This window comes from Annulohypoxylon maeteangense, assembly GCF_022496945.1.
Source record: "Annulohypoxylon maeteangense strain CBS 123835 unplaced genomic scaffold GGS22scaffold_6, whole genome shotgun sequence".
Lineage (NCBI taxonomy): Eukaryota > Fungi > Ascomycota > Sordariomycetes > Xylariales > Hypoxylaceae > Annulohypoxylon > Annulohypoxylon maeteangense.
Genome location: NW_025953253.1, coordinates 276,318 through 294,362, shown reverse-complemented (window position 1 = coordinate 294,362; position 18,045 = coordinate 276,318). Strand labels below are relative to the sequence as shown.

At 47.5% G+C, this 18,045-nt stretch overlaps 5 protein-coding genes across 5 annotated transcripts; 1 reads left to right on the top strand and 4 right to left on the bottom strand.

Moving 5' to 3' along the window:
* Positions 1-78: 78 nt before the first annotated feature.
* GGS22DRAFT_122410 (Ferroporti-1) lies at positions 79-2,398 on the bottom strand. Its single transcript, XM_047958264.1, has 4 exons — positions 1,677-2,398; positions 1,444-1,613; positions 656-1,390; positions 79-601 (listed from the first exon to the last, which is right to left on the bottom strand). The coding sequence occupies exons 1-4, from the start codon at positions 2,011-2,013 to the stop codon at positions 299-301; spliced, it is 1,545 nt and encodes a 514-aa protein (XP_047819821.1). The 5' UTR covers positions 2,014-2,398; the 3' UTR covers positions 79-298.
* A 34-nt stretch (positions 2,399-2,432) lies between these two features.
* Positions 2,433-7,360, bottom strand: GGS22DRAFT_159532 (uncharacterized protein). The gene is made up of 7 exons (XM_047960801.1): positions 7,122-7,360; positions 6,622-7,025; positions 5,434-6,567; positions 4,491-4,836; positions 3,630-4,434; positions 2,812-3,575; positions 2,433-2,731 (listed from the first exon to the last, which is right to left on the bottom strand). The coding sequence occupies exons 1-6, from the start codon at positions 7,297-7,299 to the stop codon at positions 2,834-2,836; spliced, it is 3,609 nt and encodes a 1,202-aa protein (XP_047819820.1). The 5' UTR covers positions 7,300-7,360; the 3' UTR covers positions 2,433-2,731; positions 2,812-2,833.
* A 1,309-nt stretch (positions 7,361-8,669) lies between these two features.
* Positions 8,670-10,324, top strand: GGS22DRAFT_159529 (RNA polymerase II transcription elongation factor-domain-containing protein). Its single transcript, XM_047960800.1, has 2 exons — positions 8,670-8,972; positions 9,052-10,324. The coding sequence occupies exons 1-2, from the start codon at positions 8,858-8,860 to the stop codon at positions 9,999-10,001; spliced, it is 1,065 nt and encodes a 354-aa protein (XP_047819819.1). The 5' UTR covers positions 8,670-8,857; the 3' UTR covers positions 10,002-10,324.
* Positions 10,325-11,743, bottom strand: GGS22DRAFT_159528 (uncharacterized protein). The gene is made up of 2 exons (XM_047960799.1): positions 11,292-11,743; positions 10,325-11,240 (listed from the first exon to the last, which is right to left on the bottom strand). Exons 1-2 carry the CDS (start codon positions 11,486-11,488, stop codon positions 10,415-10,417), a joined length of 1,023 nt encoding a protein of 340 aa, XP_047819818.1. The 5' UTR covers positions 11,489-11,743; the 3' UTR covers positions 10,325-10,414.
* Positions 11,744-12,496: 753 nt separating this feature from the next.
* Positions 12,497-15,621, bottom strand: GGS22DRAFT_159526 (uncharacterized protein). Its single transcript, XM_047960798.1, has one exon. The coding sequence runs from the start codon at positions 15,101-15,103 to the stop codon at positions 13,106-13,108; it is 1,998 nt and encodes a 665-aa protein (XP_047819817.1). The 5' UTR covers positions 15,104-15,621; the 3' UTR covers positions 12,497-13,105.
* Between the last annotated feature and the right edge of the window lie 2,424 nt (positions 15,622-18,045).

The following is an 18,045-nucleotide window of genomic DNA, read 5'->3' as shown; positions in this document are numbered from 1 at the left end:
GTTGGAGAAGTCGAAGCCACGGCGCATTCATAACTCGGAGGTCCGGATATCGACATCTCTAGAAAGCCCTGTGTAGGTAAAGCCTTACTACTTCCAGTCTATATCGCATGTATATTACTAGGATGTCAGGTAACACGGGAAGCTTTGATTTGTCAAATACCTCGGTATCTGGTACACCCACAGCCCTAGACGTTCTGCCGATGTAAGCCACTTACATGTACCCCTTTTCAAATCCTTTAGAACCCATTTAATCTCCCCTCGGGGTGTATGCGTAGCCAATTTTGCTTTTGATCAATACTTAGATCTCCCGATCAGATAGAATGCGCTGAAGACCTCTTTCGACGTTCCTATTTCTGTCTTCCTTGCTCATACACAATCCTGCGATTTTCTCGAAATGGATTAGGTGGCCTCTCTTTATGTACACGTAGACCGTGTATAATAAACTTGCAGCTGTGACGGCAGTGATTGATATCAAGGAAGGCCATTTGAACTGGGAAGGCTGGAAAAATACAATCGTAGAGCCGTAAGCCGCCAGTTCAAAAACACTCTGCCAAGCCGCCTCGACGGAGGAGAACGCGCCACGATTCTCGGCTTCGACTTCCTGTTAAGGCATAAGAAAGAAATTTTAGATGCATAGGGGCGTCTTGATACGTACCTCTTGCACGATAATCTGGGTACAAAGATCAAAGCCTCGAAGGCCAAGACGACTAAGAATTGTCCCTCCCACAAGCCCACTTGCGGAAATGATAGGATTACTTGCGTCGAACGTCCAGAATATAATCAAACCAGTAATGAGCATGGTGACCTGCATAGTACTATGCCATAAACCGGCCCTCACTGGTCCGATATGGCTAATCAGCCATGGGGCTACCCAGGTAGCGAGTACTTCAAATGCGACACTGATCGTTCGTGTGATACCAATCTGTGAGCTGGTGTAGCCGGTCGAAAGCAAGTAAGTTACCATTTGACCGGAAAAGCTCAAGACAGTGAGGTAGAGTAGAGCACAAGCGAATGAAGGTAAAAATGCTTGGTGACGGAAATATAATCCGAAATCTGCTTTGGATCGTTTCAGAATCGCTAGAACGCTTGCCCTGATGTTTGGGCGCTCTCTGTTTGACAATTCAGAGAGGTGAGACTCATAATCTTCGATTTGATGTTTCGGTTCTTGCAGCGCCGGTACTTCATAGTAGACACGAGCGATGGCGTAGTATTCTATAGTAATAGATGCAATGTTCATCGCGAAGTTGACAATTATGGCCACTTTGGTCGAGAAGCCATCGATGAGGGCGATGAATAAGGGGCCTAAGAGCTTGCAGAGTAGATCAATGCGCCTCATTTGCGCATTTAAGGAACTAAGAGCCCCTTGATTTTCCCCGGCAACGACAACGACCTATGGTAGATTAGGCAATAAACTTCAACAAAAAGAAACCAGGGATCACTTACCCAGTCTTTCTCTACAGAAATAGAATTCATAATGGAGCAAAGTTTCTCAATGCAAGCCAGGAGAGACAGAAGCACTAGCATGCCCATTTTAGCTTGGCCATCAAGTTCTTCGTGAAGAGCCATGATGTAAAACACGACACATGACGTCGCCACAACCAATCTCTGGAAGACTAAGGCGGATCGAGAGATAGTCAGTTAAAGATACGATTGGAGAGAGGAATAAGGCGACGAACTAATTGACACACGAACGACTTGGAGGCGATTTCCCGTGTCGATATATTGGCCGACCGCAGTAGCGAATAGAATAGCTGATAGACCGCGTGCTAAAGCATATATGGACATGGGGAGTAGCGTTCCTGGATAGATGGTAGCTAAGTAGATCACGGCTCCGAATTCGAATACCCGCGAATTCCATGTTGAGAGGAAGTGGGATACGTAAAGCCTATAGGTTATTCGACGGGGTACATCGTTTTCTGATGTGTCATCATCTTGTCTTCCTTCACCGTTACTGAGAAGAGGTTCCTGTTCGTTGAACGCGGGTCTCAAGCCTGGTTGTTGATCGTCATCCATCTTATCAAATTAACTCAAAGGAGATGTATTAGTTGAGGTATTAGATTCATAAACGGATAGTCCGACAGTTGTCACGCTGGCCAGCTACATGGGAAATTGTAAGTGCGATAAGGGTATTTATTATTCGCACGAGTTTCATCTCATTATTTGGTCTACCTTCCGCGGAGGCCGACGGCCGACATCAGAGTCCAGATGATATCGGAGAGGCAGGCCGTCCTGCGAAAAATATCGCGATGCAAACCCCATGGAGGTTCCGCTACGACATCACGGACCCGCCCGGCTAACTAGGATCCGAGTCGGACCATGATTGTTAATATCACGTCATGGCCGTTAATCCGCATCGGTGAGTTGGTGGGAGACCGTGGGATACAAAGGTACCGAGATATTTCCTTTAAGCATTTTCAAAACCAATACTGTATTGTTGCTTGGATGGAAACGAGTGTATATTCATGTGCATCCATCTAAGACTACACTGATCTTACATAGGTAGTTCAGTGGGAAAGTAAATGATGATGGGGATCCATGGGCAATTAGAATGGATAACTCCGAATCAAAGCAGCCTACGCCACGCCACGCCACGCCACATCTTTGATTTCCATAAGCACGCCCGTCCGCCGCTAAAAGCCTCGCTCCACTAACGCTATACCATGAAGGGTAGTCACGCTTACTGGATGCGACTTAGCTCAAACCCACAAATTTACCCCTTCAAAGCCCCCCACTAAACACTACATCAGCAACAAACTTCTGAATTACTCAAGAAGCAGAAGAAGCAGGGGGAAATATGTAAGAGAAGCTTACCCCATATATACTTATATCCGTACTAAACAATTCGCACATTGGTCACCTTTCCCTCAAGATCGATGTCATCTCCGGTGATGCGAGCGACACCGATCCTCTCGTAATCGGTACAATCGTGTTTAGAGATATCTGTGGGGATGATAAGAAGGACATAAAGATCCTGGGGAGCCTCCTCGCTTTCCCTTTTTTCCCGCCCGACGATGACACATTTTAGCTTACTTTGAACCGGATCGTTGCCTTCATGCAGGTTTTTATATTCGGGTCGATCATATATCAGGCTTCTTGGATCTACCTCCTGCAAGACGTCTCTTGCCGGTACCATGTAGTTGGGAACCAGTTGTGGATCTTTTTCCGGGGAGGGGTCCTCGAAAGGCGATTTTATGTCGACGTCCCAATCCATTAGCTCAAATGGGGCGTCCATGTACTTGATCGGGCCCATGACCGCCATCCAAGACCACGAAGGAACTCTGTGGCTATTTTTGTAATCAATTTTGCGTAGTGGCCTCCCGGTATCCGCTATCCGCCAAAGAAGGCTTCTGTGAAGAAAAGTCTTGTCCAGGATGCCATATCTTGCTTGCACACCATAGACCCTCGCCAGTCGTCGCTCAAGCCCGAACATGGCCACCGATCGATCTGTTTCGTATGAGAAACTAAGATTGGAGTACTTTGAGTAGATGTACTGGAAGAATTCGATTCGCATGCCCCTATAATATTGCTTTGCAGAACGTGGGAAATCAGGATCGGATAGGAATGACGACCTCCGGCTGCGCGATATAGATTTAGAGGTAGTAACGTATTTGGAAAATTAGAAAACTCACTTGAAAAGCCTACTCATGGTCTCGCAGCGCACTCCGAAGCCGCATTCCCAATAGACCTGAGTTTTGGTGAAATGTATGGTACGTCTCGAGAGCGCTCGTTCCTGGAATACCCAGCCGCGCTTGCTAAGGGGACTCTCCTCGACATCACGGGCAAAGTTATCGATATTGTTGCATACGTAAAAGGTCGATTCGGAGCTGGAGGACCCTTGATGGCTCTGGAGTACATGGCATTGTCTGACCGTGTCCCTAGTTGTGGACAGACTGTCGAGGAACCCAGATGTTGATTCGTCGGCAGAGCTTGCAGAGATTGTACAGTATGCACCGCTATAATAGTCTTCCATGAGCCTAGACTCCGTATCGAAGTCCCCTCCATCCCCTTGAATGATACAAAGGGAATCAATCCAAAGATACTTGATGCCGAGACCTCGTGTCACTGTCACTGCGTCTTGAAAATTCTTCGGAAGATCGTAGTAGTTAATAGATCTCTTCAAGCTTTCAATATTTGAAGTTGTGCAGAAAAGTGTATTTGTTGGATCGCCCCAACGATGCGACAAGGCGATATAGCGGTCATCCTCCGAGTCACGACCCGAAGTATCTGAATCAAGTAGCTTCAACTCTTTTGATGAGGCACCAACATAAACCAACCTTGTTGGACGTTTTTGCACAAAATCCGGCTTGCAGGTATTTTCATGTCTCTTGTCGCAGTCATCGAGCCAGTGCTTGAATAATTGTTCTTGAGTTGTGCTTCGAGATTTCACCAAGTAGGGGAAACCTCTCTGAATGTGTGAAGGGATATTGGAAAAGCCTTAGAGGGGGTTAGCACACTGGGTACGTCTGGATGAATCTGAACATTGCACTCGCCTGGGCCAACGACGATAGAGAGTATCGCCGTTGCTGTCGAAGTCGTTGCCAAAGATGAGCCTATCCGCACAATCTGGGCATTTCTGCGGGCTTTCTCGTCGAGGGTCTGAATGTAATCATTCAAATATGGAGACAAGACTTGACAAAGACCGCAGCGTTGGGTGGAATTACCGAGAGTAAATGAAAACCCATCGCGGAAAATGTTCCCGCAGTTATCACAGAGCGGCGGCGAGTTTTGGGTCTCTGGATTCTTGAGGAAGTCATCTTTCATAGCCGTTGAAGTTAAGGTTCTGAAAAGGTCTCTTGCGAAGATGTTATCATTGCAAAATTCCCATGTGTCTGATAACTGTTGTTATTTGTTAGCACTAGCTCCTAGAAGGGCATGGAGGCATCCAGAATGCTTAGCTGAAAAAACATACGGGCTAGAGTAGACATATCAGCGCCAATAGGAGATCTCCGAGGGGCTTGAAAACTTACCAGCTACAAAACAAAGATTCGAATTCTATATTAGTGCTAATAAATTAGTCCGCAGGTATCTCTAAGAAACTCACAAGCTAGGAGAACCCAGTTAGTGTTCTATAAATGCTTGAGAAGGATGGAGAACCTGCTACTTACCGACTACAGCGAGTTAAAATTTTAGTCTCAATAGGTTACCATCGTGGGGGCGGAACATTATGTACTTACATACTACATTTAGGCAAAGAGGAGGTCTCGTCAGTCTGGGGATAATAGATGTGTTTAAATTATTCGTCTTGGGTAACTTACTGGCTGTATAAACCCACAGGTTAGTAATATCCGAAATATATGAGTGCTAAGAGACGTAGAAGATATGAGATAGTTCTGAAATGATGAATGGATAGGGACTTACATCCTAGAAAAGTTTCCAATGCAACGTTAGCATGCCTATAATCCTCATATATTGGTGGTTGTAGGTCATGCTTACCTCTGGTCCTGCAATTTGCTGTTGTGGCCTCGCTAATCGGTGGTTGGGCCAATTCGGCTTTAGCTTCTGTTCGTTCTTCAATTCCTCCTTAAGCTCTAAACTCTTCAATATGCTCTTTGAGGCTTCTGTGGTCGCTGCTTCCTCGTTGTAAAGATAATTTACTTCCACGTTCGCTCGAATGTTTGTGAGCGTTGCCGCAACATCTGAAATGTTGGCCCTCCGCTGCTGTGATCCATTCTTCCGCCGAGTTGTTGCTCGGGTGATCACAATGTCTAGTGTTCCTGGATCTGAAGTGTTTTGGCGTTTGGTATCGTTGGATTCCATGTCGTTCTCTACGCCATCATTCTCAATCAGGATTTGGTCGTTGATAAAGCCAAGAAGGTCCCTTAATGCTCGACTCACGCATCTATCTTCAGAGTCACCGAGGCAAGTTTCTCGTAGATGCTCTATCCACTTATTGACATTAGCTTGCAATAGATTGTGTTCCTGATCGACACGGAAAAATGGTTGAGTCATGTTATCAAAGGATTCGTTGAATTCATTCAGCCCGTTCGGCCCGTGGAGGAGCCAGATGGTGAGTTCGAGTAGAATGCAACCCATGGACCAAATGTCATACGCCCGTGATCTCTTTCCTGAAATGGTCGTTTGTACCTCAGGGGGCTGGTATCGAATTGTGCCGGCGAGCGATGTCGTCCCTACCTGTCTGAGGCTCGTTGGGACCGAGTGGATCTTAGCTGACCCCATGTCAGCAATCTGGAGGACTCCATATTCACCCGATCTCTCTGAGACAAGAATGTTTTCGGGCTTCAAATCCCCGTGACGGCAGTTCCTCTGAGAATTGAACCCATGCAGCTTTTCTAGGCCCATGGAAACGCCTCTCATTTGCTCAAGGGCCCATGATATCAAATGCTCACTACGCTGCCATGAATGGGTCTCCCAAAAATTGCGTAGATTTCCCCCACCAACCCATTGGAACATCAGATAGTGCTTTCTGTACGTCTCGAACCCTGAGATAAACTTGACTAGATGGTCATGGTTTAAGCATCTAGCTAGCTCGAGAGCGTCCATTTCGAGTTCATAGGCTCTGTCGGAAATACTGACTGCGTGAAGCTCTTTGATAGCTACCGTAGAGTCCTATCAGAAAGCTATTAAATGTCATATTCCAACTTGGTAGGATTACTGACTTACCTTGTCTAGTTGGAAGCCCTTGATATGGCTGCTATGAATGCGAGCCTTATGAATTCTACCAAAGCTCCCTGCATCTTGAGTAGTGTCGTAACTGATGAAGGGTAACGGGCACGTGTCATCAGGTTGCTCCAGAACTGACTGCTCAGTGAATACTGGGGCAAGGAAAAGCCACTGTGCGTTTTGGAACGATGCTATCTCAGATGCTTTCCAGTTTTCAAACCACTTTAGGGCTGCATCATCTGCGAGAAGATGGAAAGTTGTGGCCTTTCCGGGCCCCATCTGAATGGGGAGATACTTGTCCATAAAGCCATGCTTTTTCAACGTAAATGCCTTATCGACAAGTCTTGAGTAGACAAGAATAGCAAAGACACGCGTTGCATGCTCCTCAATGTATTCTATAAGGGCTAATTCAGAAGAATTAGAAGCCTGTTCGCTTGGTCCCTGTCGCCATATTCGAGGGAACGCTGTATATATGAATCTCCGTATCCATTTATACATACTCTTACTCTGAAGGATCTTACTAAGCGGTCTTGTATATGACAATATCCTTTTGATCCTATCGCTAGTTAACAGGTCCCCGAATGCCTTTTCCGGTAGAAATTTCTTTTTCGAGAAACAACAATCTTCCAAGCTATCGTGGATTTCTTGGTAGAGCGTTTCTGTAGGGTTAGGAGGCATGATAAATAATGTTACATGGTATAATTATTTCGGTAAATGTACTCTCCTGAACGTGAAATTTATGGTGCGAGATAATATTAGCCTCAAGCTAGAGGGGATAGACCATTTATACTCCAACAGTCCAACTGCTTACTCGTATGCAGGACGGTGACCACACATTCCCCGGTCCTTGGAACCCATCGCATGCGAGGTAATTTCGGCTTGTACATCCCACCATCACATCCCACTTCCCTGGAACGCCACCGCAGCCTTGTCATGATTTCATGATATCTACTTGTAATCGATGCATGTCATGTCCTTGGTAGATCCGGACGATCGTGTATAGTTTTGAAAAAGAAATTGCTCCGATGCAATGTGTTATCAGAGTAGTAAACGCTAGGTACTTTCGTCATATAGGCACCGAGCATAGAAAGGGGAGCGGATTTGGGGGGGAGACGATATGCAGAAGCATGGTGATAATGTAGGTGAATACTTACCGTATCTACCCGTGGTGTAGTATCCCGGCATCGAAGATATAAGATGTTATGATTACCTACCAGGTATTCCTCGTGACTATTGCTGATAGGTCGAAATATCAACGAGGCAACTTGTAGTGCAAGCCACCGTCACGTTGTAGATGATACATACTTCCCATCGGAAGACATCCTAATTAATTATCCTTGCTTTGTACCTCCCGAATGGCGATGCATTATGCAATTCTACAGAGCCTGCATATGAAGTCGGCAATTAGTTGTTTCTCTGCCTGCTTAGCTACTAGGTACGTATTAACGTAAGCATTCTACACAACTGATTAAACTAGGACATGAGGCTCATAGAAAGAAAAGATACCTAGGGAAATGAGGGGATAATGATGATAAACTGCTTACCTAGTTGATATTCGAATAGAAAAAATTGAGGTCCTGGACAGGCAACCTGCGAAGCTTTTGTTATCATTACTATAAAAACACAGGTACTTGATTGATTCAAATCCTCGACGCGATGTCTCCTATGATGTAGGTAATGAAGTAGACATCTTCACGATGCTAAGAATCACTTAGCCGTAGGGAACAAAGGGTAACCTATAATGATGGCGGGATTATTTGATGGGCATACAATATGATATGTGACATGATAGAAGACACAGAGAATCTAGAAATGGTGAAGAAAAAAAAGGGGGGAGGGGGAGATGGGAGACGTACCTGTCTCAAAACGGCTTCATACAGTACGGAATATATATATGCACAGTGCCAAGACTATTCGGATTACGTAAGAGAGATCAGCGTCTTGATTACCTAGTAGGTTCTCGCCTAACCTCTAGAAGCCGCCCTCTGCCTTCCGCCCTGTTCAGCCGCCCGCCTTGTCAAGTTACATCCATGGATCTTCCCTTTTCACATTCACCATTCGCCATTCGCCATTCATCCTTCGACGATATACTTGAACTAACTTCCTACACGCCTCTACATTCTCTTCATTTTCGGAACCCTCAACTTTCTACTTTTATCTCAGTACAATTAGATTCTAGTTTCAAATAAGATATACCGAACCCGACCGGTAATTGACCGGATTGACGGATAGAACCATGACGTCCCTCGCGGCGGGGATAGTCGATCCCACGAAAGCCGGCAAATATCCCGTCGTTTTGAGCGATGCTCTACTGGGTAAAGACTCAAAGGAGATTCTTACTGGCGTAAGATGTTGGTCACCTTATTTCATCGCCCCTGTCGCTTTTCTGTTTTGAATATGTGGACATGTCTAATGACTGGCTCACTATAGATAATCATAAGCCGTCTTTGTCATCACCCACAGCGCCCTCCCAAGCACGAATAAAACAGACATCTTCGTCCTCCAAGAAGAGTGCCCCTTCGTATGACCTCTCGTTCCAGGATGACGGCGGTCGCTACCAGTATAAAGGAACCCGGGGTGTCGAGGATAGCAAATATGTGTTGATCTTCGACGCCGCGCGCGAAGTCTTTGTTCTCCATAAGGTAGACTCTATGTTCAATATGAACCTGGTACAAACGCCATCTAGCGATGCCGAGAGCCTACGACGAGAATTCCCCCAGCTTGAGGGTCATAGCAGTAGTAGCAGTGCTAAGGCCACAGGCCCGACGAATGGTAGCAAAAAGTCCACGAAAGCGAGCAACGAAGAGAAAAAGACAACATCTAAACCGCGAAAACAACCGCCGAAAGCGAAGAAAGCTGAGGAGAAGCCAGCTTTGGCCATGCCCGAGAAGAAACCGCCCCCGAAACCTATAGCCGCCACCAAACCAAGTAAAGCCTCGGCAGACGAGGAAGAGGAAAGCTCAGACGACGATCTTGGCCTCACTATCGAGAACCCGGGTGGTCAGGCACGAGACACGAGACAAAACTTCTCACCCGGCAACATATTTGGCATCCGGTCATTTAACGATTTCGAGCGAGAAGAGGAGGGAGAGAATGACGATGCCGATGGCGAAGATGACGACGATGATAACATGGAGCACTTTACGCTACCTAGCCCGATCAACCGCCAGATGCAGGAGACCAGTTCTTTCCGACAGAAGCCACAATTCAACGGGGATGAAGAGGAAGAGGAGGATGAAGAAATGGAAGACGTGGGACAACAGTCTATCGATGCCGACGAGACCGCTCTGGACGATGAGATGGATCTTGAAGCTGCTTTGATGGCCGAACTAGGCGAAGTTGATAATGCACAGGAAAGCGATGTTAGCGAAGAGGAGTAACTACGAAGAAAGCCACTGTCGTTCGTTTGGGCCTGCAGCGTTGTCTCATTTCGGAGGGATTTTTATGAATACGGCGTCTGGTGCCCTGGATACCATATTGTGCATTTATGACTTGATCAACTAGGAATGGGTTACATACATCACGGGCAAAACTTATGGAAAACGGAGATTTTATTAGATTTCTTTTATTGAACGAATTAGTATCTAAGCCTGATATCCGTGGCTACTGACAGTGACCTTAGATGCTCGAGAAGGCGCTTCTCCTCGCTTGCGTGGATAGAAATATGGCAATATCACAGGAGGAATCAATTATTTCCATCGATATAATTCATTATTTATCTTTATTTATTTATTTCTTTTCATCTACAAACCCTGCACATCACCTTCCCATCCCATCCCTTCCCATCCCTTCCCTACGCAGCGCCCGAGAACTTCAAATTCTCATTCCCAGGCGCCGGGTTCAACACATTCACATTCGTCCCAGCCAAAACCCCATTCCCGCCTTGCATGACGGCCGAGAACGAATTCGCCATAAGCTGGACCCCGCTCACGAACCCCTGCTCGTCGAACGCGCAGTGCCCCCCGTTCGGCGAGTTATCCACGGTCTGCAGCGCCCCGATCGCAGCCGCGTTCAACCCCGCCCCCGACACGATCTTCTCGTACGCCTGTATCGCCTTCGGCAGTTCCGGCTGCAGTAACGTGAGCTCCTGCTGTGTGCTCTGGAAATGCACGCGCGTAGTCGCTAGCGCGGCGGCGTTCGCGGCGGATACGGCGACTTGGGGCGTCAATCCGCCGCAGTTCAGCAGGACTTGTGATGTCTGGCCTGCGGACGCGAACTGCGCCATGTGCCCCGGCATTAAAAAGCCTGATAGCAGCAGCGAGCCGCCCGATACGCCTGTGAAACTGACTTTGTTCGCGTCGAAGGCGAGGACTTTGGGCATTACGCTGGAGATCAGGTCCGCGACTGCTTGCGAGTGCGCGACGCCGTCGGTTCGGTCGAGCCCGGAGCCGCCGCCCCAGAAGAGGTTCGGGTCTGGGGCTAGCACGGCGACGCCCGCGAGGCCGTTCTGCACGGCTTGGTTCGGGAAGTCGAAGAAGGATTGCCCGCCGTCGCCGTGCAGGAGCACGTTTAGGCCCAGGGTCCCGGTCGCGTTGGCGGCTTGGGCGCCGCCGGTTACGCCGGAGGCTGCGGTGAATTGGTCTGCTGGGGCGGAGACTTTGAAGCGTAGAGGGAGGCCGCTGGGGGTTGTTAGTTTGGGGTGTTTTTAATAGGGTAAGAGCCAGACGTACTTCACCATGGCCGTGGTATCCAAGATCATGCTGCCATCCGTGGCCTTCGACACACCCTGCGCTATCTGCTGAGCCTGTTGGAAAGCCGTCGTAGCCTGGCCCTTCTTCTTGCCGGCCTTATTTCTGTTTTGTGGCAATGCTTCCACGGCGCTTAGCAGGCCGAGGGCTAGCAGCGACAACGAACGGACGGTCAACATCCTGATTACTGAGAAGGATTAAAGAAAAGGGAGATGCGGGTCCGAAGAAGGGAAAGGCAGACATGCAGGAATGAAAAAACAACAAAAAATCAATTAATTGAGACTCGTCTAGAGCTTAGAGAAAGGAATAAGAGAAGAAGGAAAGAAGAAGAAACGAATAAACCTCATCCGCACTCGCGAGGTTTTAGAGTACCGTACATCACAGTAAGGAGAATATTGCGATCCATTATGATGCTCGACTTCTTGGCAGCTTAGGATCGCGGAGATCAAACAAGCAATCTTGGCATTTACCCAAACGGCGCACCCAAGCCTTTAGCTAAGTTTTAAGCCAACCAAAGTCCCCAGCAAAGACTTCAATTCAGCAAGCCAAGAGATCTAGAAGAGACCCCGCCAAGAAAGAGGAACTTTAGCAAGGCTGTAGCTATTCGCGGGAGGCGGTGCTAAAATCGGATTGGTCTTTGTATGTAGTCAAATATGCGCCGAAAACACGTATTTATCAGGTAAGCAGGCCAGCGAGGTAGCAGCCGTTCGAAGAATTCAAGACCGCGTTTGTGAGAGAGTTGGGAATCCTGACACCGAATTGGCAGACTTTTGAGCCTCTCCGTGTTTCGCGGCAGGGGTTGCGACCGTTTTGAGGGCGCCTGGTACCCCTGCTCCAAAACCCCACAAACACCGGGACGCATCGTCGCATCTTCGAGCTTGCGGGTATGTCTGAAGCTTAGCTTTTGCTTGGCTCTCGCGATTTCCACCGTAAAGAGGAAATATTAGTTGAGAGATTCTCAGGAGTGAGAATACGAGAATAAACCTTGGTAGAGAAACAGGTTGTAAGATAGAAACGCTAGGGCCTTGTTACTTGTATTTAACTTCGTTTGTTCTCCCTGGATGTCGCTCCTCAGGACTTGCTCATCTAACTGGGCTATTAGTAACCGGGCATAATTATGAAATATTACATAGATGGTTAAAAAGTGTGATAACCTCGAGCTCACAACCAATAGAAAATAGGAATAGACTCGAAAAAAGATTCGTGTTGTAGATTGCAAGAGCTTCTATCCAACCGTTTTATCCTGGCCTCTTAGCTGTATTCGTGAGAACTAAAAACCCATATCGCATCTGTTGAAATACATTGATATCTCTTGACAAAAACCGCTAGCGCCATTGCTTTATTACAGTGACCAGCCCAAAGAAGGTTCCGACTTCGCTTTCGCTTGCTCCTATATGTCCCGAATGCTATTACCAAATATATCCTTATGTGCATGAACGAGTGTATCGAATGTCGAAAGATCGTAAAGTATAGAAACGAAGGTTCGTCGTTGTAGATTGGAATAAGCTTGAAGGCGGTATCCTATTCCAACAGGTATGGCGTACCGGGCTTTGGAAGCCAGATGGCTTGCTCATAAGTAGAAGTATAAAAGTGATGGAGAGTTTGTATCCTTATACCAATTCCACCATGGTTAATGCGTCCTGTCGGCGTGACGGATTTCCGCACTGGAATCCTTCTCCCATCAACGCCTAAGACCATACGGCATCATATAGTTACCCTCGGTGAACCTTCGAATACATGTCGTCTGTGATACATATACTGGTCGTATAATGACGAATCGACTGGGTATAGCCTTCTCATCCGATTGACTCGTCCATCATCTCGAGTTCGCCCGCCGTTGCCCCATGCTTCTTGACCATGTGTCGCCTCCAGTTATCCTTCCTCGGGAAGGCCTTGCCACCCCTATAGTATTGGCATGTTGGCTCGATACAGTGGTATGCCTTCGACTTCACATGCTTGTCGTTGATGTGGCGATCGAGATGTGTCTTGGTACCGAACCTCTTATCACAACCTTCGTAAGTACATTCGTGTTTGCGGTCATGATACCGTTTATGGTGGTTCAGTTTGTGCACTTGATCGAAGTATCGACCACATTCTTCGCAAATATGGACGGGTGACTGGGGTGATAGTTTGGAGGCTTCTGGCGACGAGCTCGACTCTGGTTCCGGCTTGACATGCTCATGTATTACCGGGTACGGGGATGGGGATACCGTCAGGCGGGTGTCAGGTGTCCTCCCCATAGAATGGTCCGTCGTGGAGCTCTGCCCTGGTGTATGTCCCGGTGTAGTTGAGTAGTCGTATGACTCTCCCGACTGGCGGGGTTCGTCGTCACTAGGGATATCGAGGAAGCTATCGGCATCGAAGTCGTCTTGAGGGCCTTGAGCGAAGTTGTTGAATGTCTCTTGTGATGGTTGGTCGGTAACGATGGCGGGAGGCGAGGTAGGAAACGTCGGAGGGGACATAGAGTTCTCCATTTGGAAGTGGGTGTAGGCAGCCTTCTCGGCAGCGTTAGATGGGTGCATGATGGACATCGGCGACACGAATGATTCTGGATGAAGAGGAGGAGAGTGAGAGCCTTGGAAGACAGATGGTCTATGAACAGCTTCGACTGTCTCATCCAACTCCATAGGTTCCGGGATGGCCGGGCTCATAAGTCTTTGGGGCCGGGTCTCGGATTGTGGCTGAGCTGAGTGAGGTAACCCGTCAGTGGAATCCCGGCTTCTAAGGGCAGCTGAGGGTAGCTCCGGATCTTTCTCAGTTGTATCTCGAATTGTTGAGCTAGTCCTGAGAGGGAATTCGTCAAACCGCGAATCTCCTCGTTTCTGTTTCTTGTGTTGCTGTTGATCCCTATTTCCGCCTATAGAACTACTTGAAATATTCGGGTTTTCAGGCATCTCCCCGGGTTCCTCGAAAAACCGGTTTCCCGGAATCTTCGTCTGCGAATTGCTCCCTCCTGCTGCTTCAAATCCAGACTCTGGTTTGATGCCAATAGGGCTGGCAACTGGCGAATTGGGGAAATACTGCTGTGACGCTGAGTACTGAGGACTGCTGGTACCGTGAGTCGAGGAGTGCGTAGATCGTTTTCTCTTGAAGCTGCTCCAGATCCGACTTGTCAAGGAACCGCTTCGTCTACGTTCTTCGCGTGATTGTCTAAGCTGTTCTTCATAAAGCTCGGTCATCTGTCTAGACGGTGGTATCGGTCCTTGGCCAGGAGCCGAATCCATGGAGATCCTAGTGTCATAATAACTAGAATTGGCAGCTTCTTGTGCTGGGGCAGCATTGTCCAAAGGCAGAATTTTCCCCAGTTCGTTGGTTGTTGTAGGAAGCGACGGCTGAGCAGGAAGAGAGAAATCAATACCTGGTGGGAAAGGCTGCTGACCGAAGTTTTCCGTATAATATGTTTCATGATCCCTCATGAGGTCGTCCCTATAGCCAGAAGTATGTGGCCCCTGGAATTCCGAGCCATCAGTCAAAGTGGGTACACCTCTTTCAATATCATCTTTAAGAGAAGGAGGGTGACTTTCTTGAGTGGCAGGGGTCTGTCTAGGCAGGAAGCCCGGAATAGGGAACAGAGTCCTACGATGGGCACTGTTGGATTTCTCAGTCGGCAATATTTCCTCCGCCAACCTGGCTTCCCTGGACTTCCGTCTGAATCGAAAGTAGAGAAAGCCTAAGACTATGAGTAATAGGCTCCCTCCGAAAACACAGCCGATGACTGTCCCAGCGATTGCGCCGGGGGATAACTGGGTCCCCCGCGCGTTGAGAACGGATTTCATGCTTGAAGTGGGCGCCATAGTAGATTAAGTTGATATATTAAAGTGAGAGTCGGAACTCGCAAGTGTAGTTTGGATGAACGCTCGCGTGTTCGGGATGAGATTACTCGAGCGGTTCCAACGGTCAAGAGAGCCAGTGAGAAATTAACGCGTATCGAGGAGAACTAGATCCCGCCGAAGAAAAAGATAAGATCCGAAGCCTCAGTGGCTAGAGAGCATGCGAGACCCAGATGGCGCGATGGTTAAGGGTTGGTACTTCGAAAAGCAGACCCTACGCCCTCTCGCAGGGTCAGCCAAGTCGGTCAATCACTAGGATGATGTTCGGACAAAACAGGCGGGCCCAATAGCGGCCTTACAGGTGCTGCGCAGCGCACGTGAATTATGCCGACGAATTTTTTGATGATTGCTTCGCAGATCTTCTGATCACATTCTGGTCATGTACTCGTATGGAACAGAGGAGTTGACGTTGAAAAACTAGGATTAGCTGATTTATCAGATTGATTCAGCCTCATCAGAAAAGTTGGAGGCGGAACTGTTGCCGGGAAGCGCCCAGGGCTAGCGAATGCAGGAGAGGTTGCATTATGATCCTATGAACTTCTGCGAATTATTGTTGGCTGGTAAGTTTTTGGTCTTTGCTAAGCCTGAACCCCCCGGTCGTTTTCTAATTGGAGCCCTCAATTGGTTGGTCGTCCATTCCTCTTAAAATTGTACCCGTTTCAACTAATCTGTTATCGTAAAATCTTTGAACACACCAAATTAATATGGTAACCACCACCCAGCTAGCTTATTATCAAGTTAGTGCGCTAACATAAAATACTTCGCATGGATACTTCCCCATAAAAGAACACATCTACTTATTGCGCCACAAGCTATGACCATTGAGGGAAAGGGGTTTTATCGATAATAGGTACGAGGTGCGAAAAACGGTTAGCTTAGCTGGTGCTTAGCTGGTGCTTAGTCGGAGACCTCTCGGTGAACGCGATCCCAATTGTTTTAATTGTCTTAAGAGAAACAATCATCATTAACCTCCAACGGAAAAGCCGTCTTGATCAGCCTCAATATCAAGGCTATCATTACGCATTGTAACGTCAAAGACGTCATCTAATCAGTTGTGCATGTACGGGACAATTAATCTCAATCAATCTCAATCATAGAATCTATGAATAACCACACTAAAGACCTTGACGTCTTTTTAACTGGTCAATCTTTGACACTCCCGATTGTACGGCCACAAGTCCCCGGCTACGGGTGCGATGTTGCAGCTGTCGCGATTCACCCTAACTTCCGAACTTAGGTGCCGCATTACCCGAGAAGGAGATTATCGAATACTAGGTAGCTGAAAAATACAACTCTCCGAGCTAATGTACAGAACTGACGATTTCTTATTCATGTCGGTAATTCTGAGTCACGGCCGACATAACCAGGTATCTGGAGAGGTAATCGACTGCTGCGGGTTACGCCTCTATTGACCTTGAAACTTTGTGTAGTATCCTTAAGCGCCGAAGGTACGTGGAAACAGCTCAACACCTACGAGGCCTGATATGACTACGATTATGACTGGCGCATCTGATTGTTTCATTCAACTAGGATTCAATCATGGTACCGACGTCCGGGGAAGTTCCTAGTTGTCAGTCAAAAGCAGTCAAGATAACGTAGTTCATGCGTTGGTCAAATGAATCCCTTCGCCTCTCTGGAATATTCCATATCTCATCGTTTATGAGGCATCCAATATGGTTTTGTGGTAGCGATGAGGATGAGGTTGCTTCTGGACCCCGACGCTGCCTCTTCAGTTAATAAGTTACAATCATCTCGCCACAATCACAAGTTATTGAGCATTCCCAACCTCGGAACCCATTACCTACGCATCTTTACCTCTTCAGCTGTTTCCATGAAGGGTTGAGTCTGGCCGTGCGGAGCCCTTTCCCGAGTTTGGATCCCTCACCGCAGATACTAAACCCAGATGCCATGGATGTCTCCTAGACACAAAGGCTTTTTCTTTTTCAATCCATATCTAATGGACAGCATATGCATCAAGCATTTTGCTTTCCATCCGCCATATGCCCCTACATACAGCGGATAGTCGTGGTGACGAATATGACTAGGATTCATAATATAGAGCACTCAAGATCTTGGCCACCTTACTTCCATAGTTACGAATCTAGGCCGAAAACCTTTCGATCTTATGCTACACCTTAGCTAATATCTCCATAGTTATAGATCCTCCGGTGTCACTCAGGCCGAGAGGGCCTGTATAAACGAAACTAAACGAAACCGGCGACATGCGAGTTCCAGCATCATTTCCTAGATTGTCGTATAGCCTGCACCGGTAACCTGAATTTGCCTAGGTATCCTCTCGCCAAAGCAAAATCCCTTTTTTCCGACTGCACGTTTTGATCCACGACAGAATTCATGATAGACGGCTAGGCGAGAGTGAAAATACCGATCCACTAACAGAAAGATCGTCTTCACAGCCCATCGGTTTACGATTCTCAATTATCGTGCTGTGTGACCGAATATTCGCACGACCGTGGTGTGCCACAACTTTCTCAAAAGTCCCCAACCGCATATGGCTCGATTGCAAGACTTGGTGCTGGAAACCCTAGATCGTAAACAGACGTGCAGGATATCCATGTATAGTGCAGCAAGCCTCATTTATATCATTTGGCCAGAACGAGCTCAACTATGCTGTAGGCCAAGACAGCCAAATTCCCAGTTCAGAGTGTCGGTTCGTGTGGAAGCATTAAACCTACCTCTCAATTCATTCTTACTTTCTAGGAATAGTCAGTGGGATTGTAGGCGAATTGATGTCCTAGGAATCACCTACCGAACCAAGTCGTCCCAGAACCTTCGTGGGCCTGGGTGGAAAAAGAAAAGTTTAATAGAGTAGGTAGATTCTTAGGTCGAGTGACAACATGGCTAGATCGATTAAACAGGTAGCTTTGATCCTAAGATGTTGGATTCTC

What these genes read in the sequence shown, in the direction of transcription:
- GGS22DRAFT_159526 (XM_047960798.1), bottom strand. Translation starts at nt 15,103, where the DNA reads ATGGCGCCCACTTCAAGCATGAAATCCGTTCTCAACGCGCGGGGGACC.
- GGS22DRAFT_122410 (XM_047958264.1), bottom strand. Translation starts at nt 2,013, where the DNA reads ATGGATGACGATCAACAACCAGGCTTGAGACCCGCGTTCAACGAACAG. An exon ending in TTTCTGTAGAGAAAGACTGG is followed by an intron (nt 1,391 to 1,443) that starts GTAAGTGATCCC and finishes AATCTACCATAG; the next exon opens with GTCGTTGTCGTTGCCGGGGA. An exon ending in CCCAGATTATCGTGCAAGAG is followed by an intron (nt 602 to 655) that starts GTACGTATCAAG and finishes ATGCCTTAACAG; the next exon opens with GAAGTCGAAGCCGAGAATCG.
- GGS22DRAFT_159528 (XM_047960799.1), bottom strand. Translation starts at nt 11,488, where the DNA reads ATGTTGACCGTCCGTTCGTTGTCGCTGCTAGCCCTCGGCCTGCTAAGC. An exon ending in GATACCACGGCCATGGTGAA is followed by an intron (nt 11,241 to 11,291) that starts GTACGTCTGGCT and finishes AACAACCCCCAG; the next exon opens with CGGCCTCCCTCTACGCTTCA.
- GGS22DRAFT_159529 (XM_047960800.1), top strand. Translation starts at nt 8,858, where the DNA reads ATGACGTCCCTCGCGGCGGGGATAGTCGATCCCACGAAAGCCGGCAAA. An exon ending in GATTCTTACTGGCGTAAGAT is followed by an intron (nt 8,973 to 9,051) that starts GTTGGTCACCTT and finishes GGCTCACTATAG; the next exon opens with ATAATCATAAGCCGTCTTTG.
- GGS22DRAFT_159532 (XM_047960801.1), bottom strand. Translation starts at nt 7,299, where the DNA reads ATGCCTCCTAACCCTACAGAAACGCTCTACCAAGAAATCCACGATAGC. An exon ending in TAAGATCCTTCAGAGTAAGA is followed by an intron (nt 7,026 to 7,121) that starts GTATGTATAAAT and finishes CTTCTGAATTAG; the next exon opens with CCCTTATAGAATACATTGAG. An exon ending in AGCAAATTGCAGGACCAGAG is followed by an intron (nt 4,837 to 5,433) that starts GTAAGCATGACC and finishes AAATAACAACAG; the next exon opens with TTATCAGACACATGGGAATT.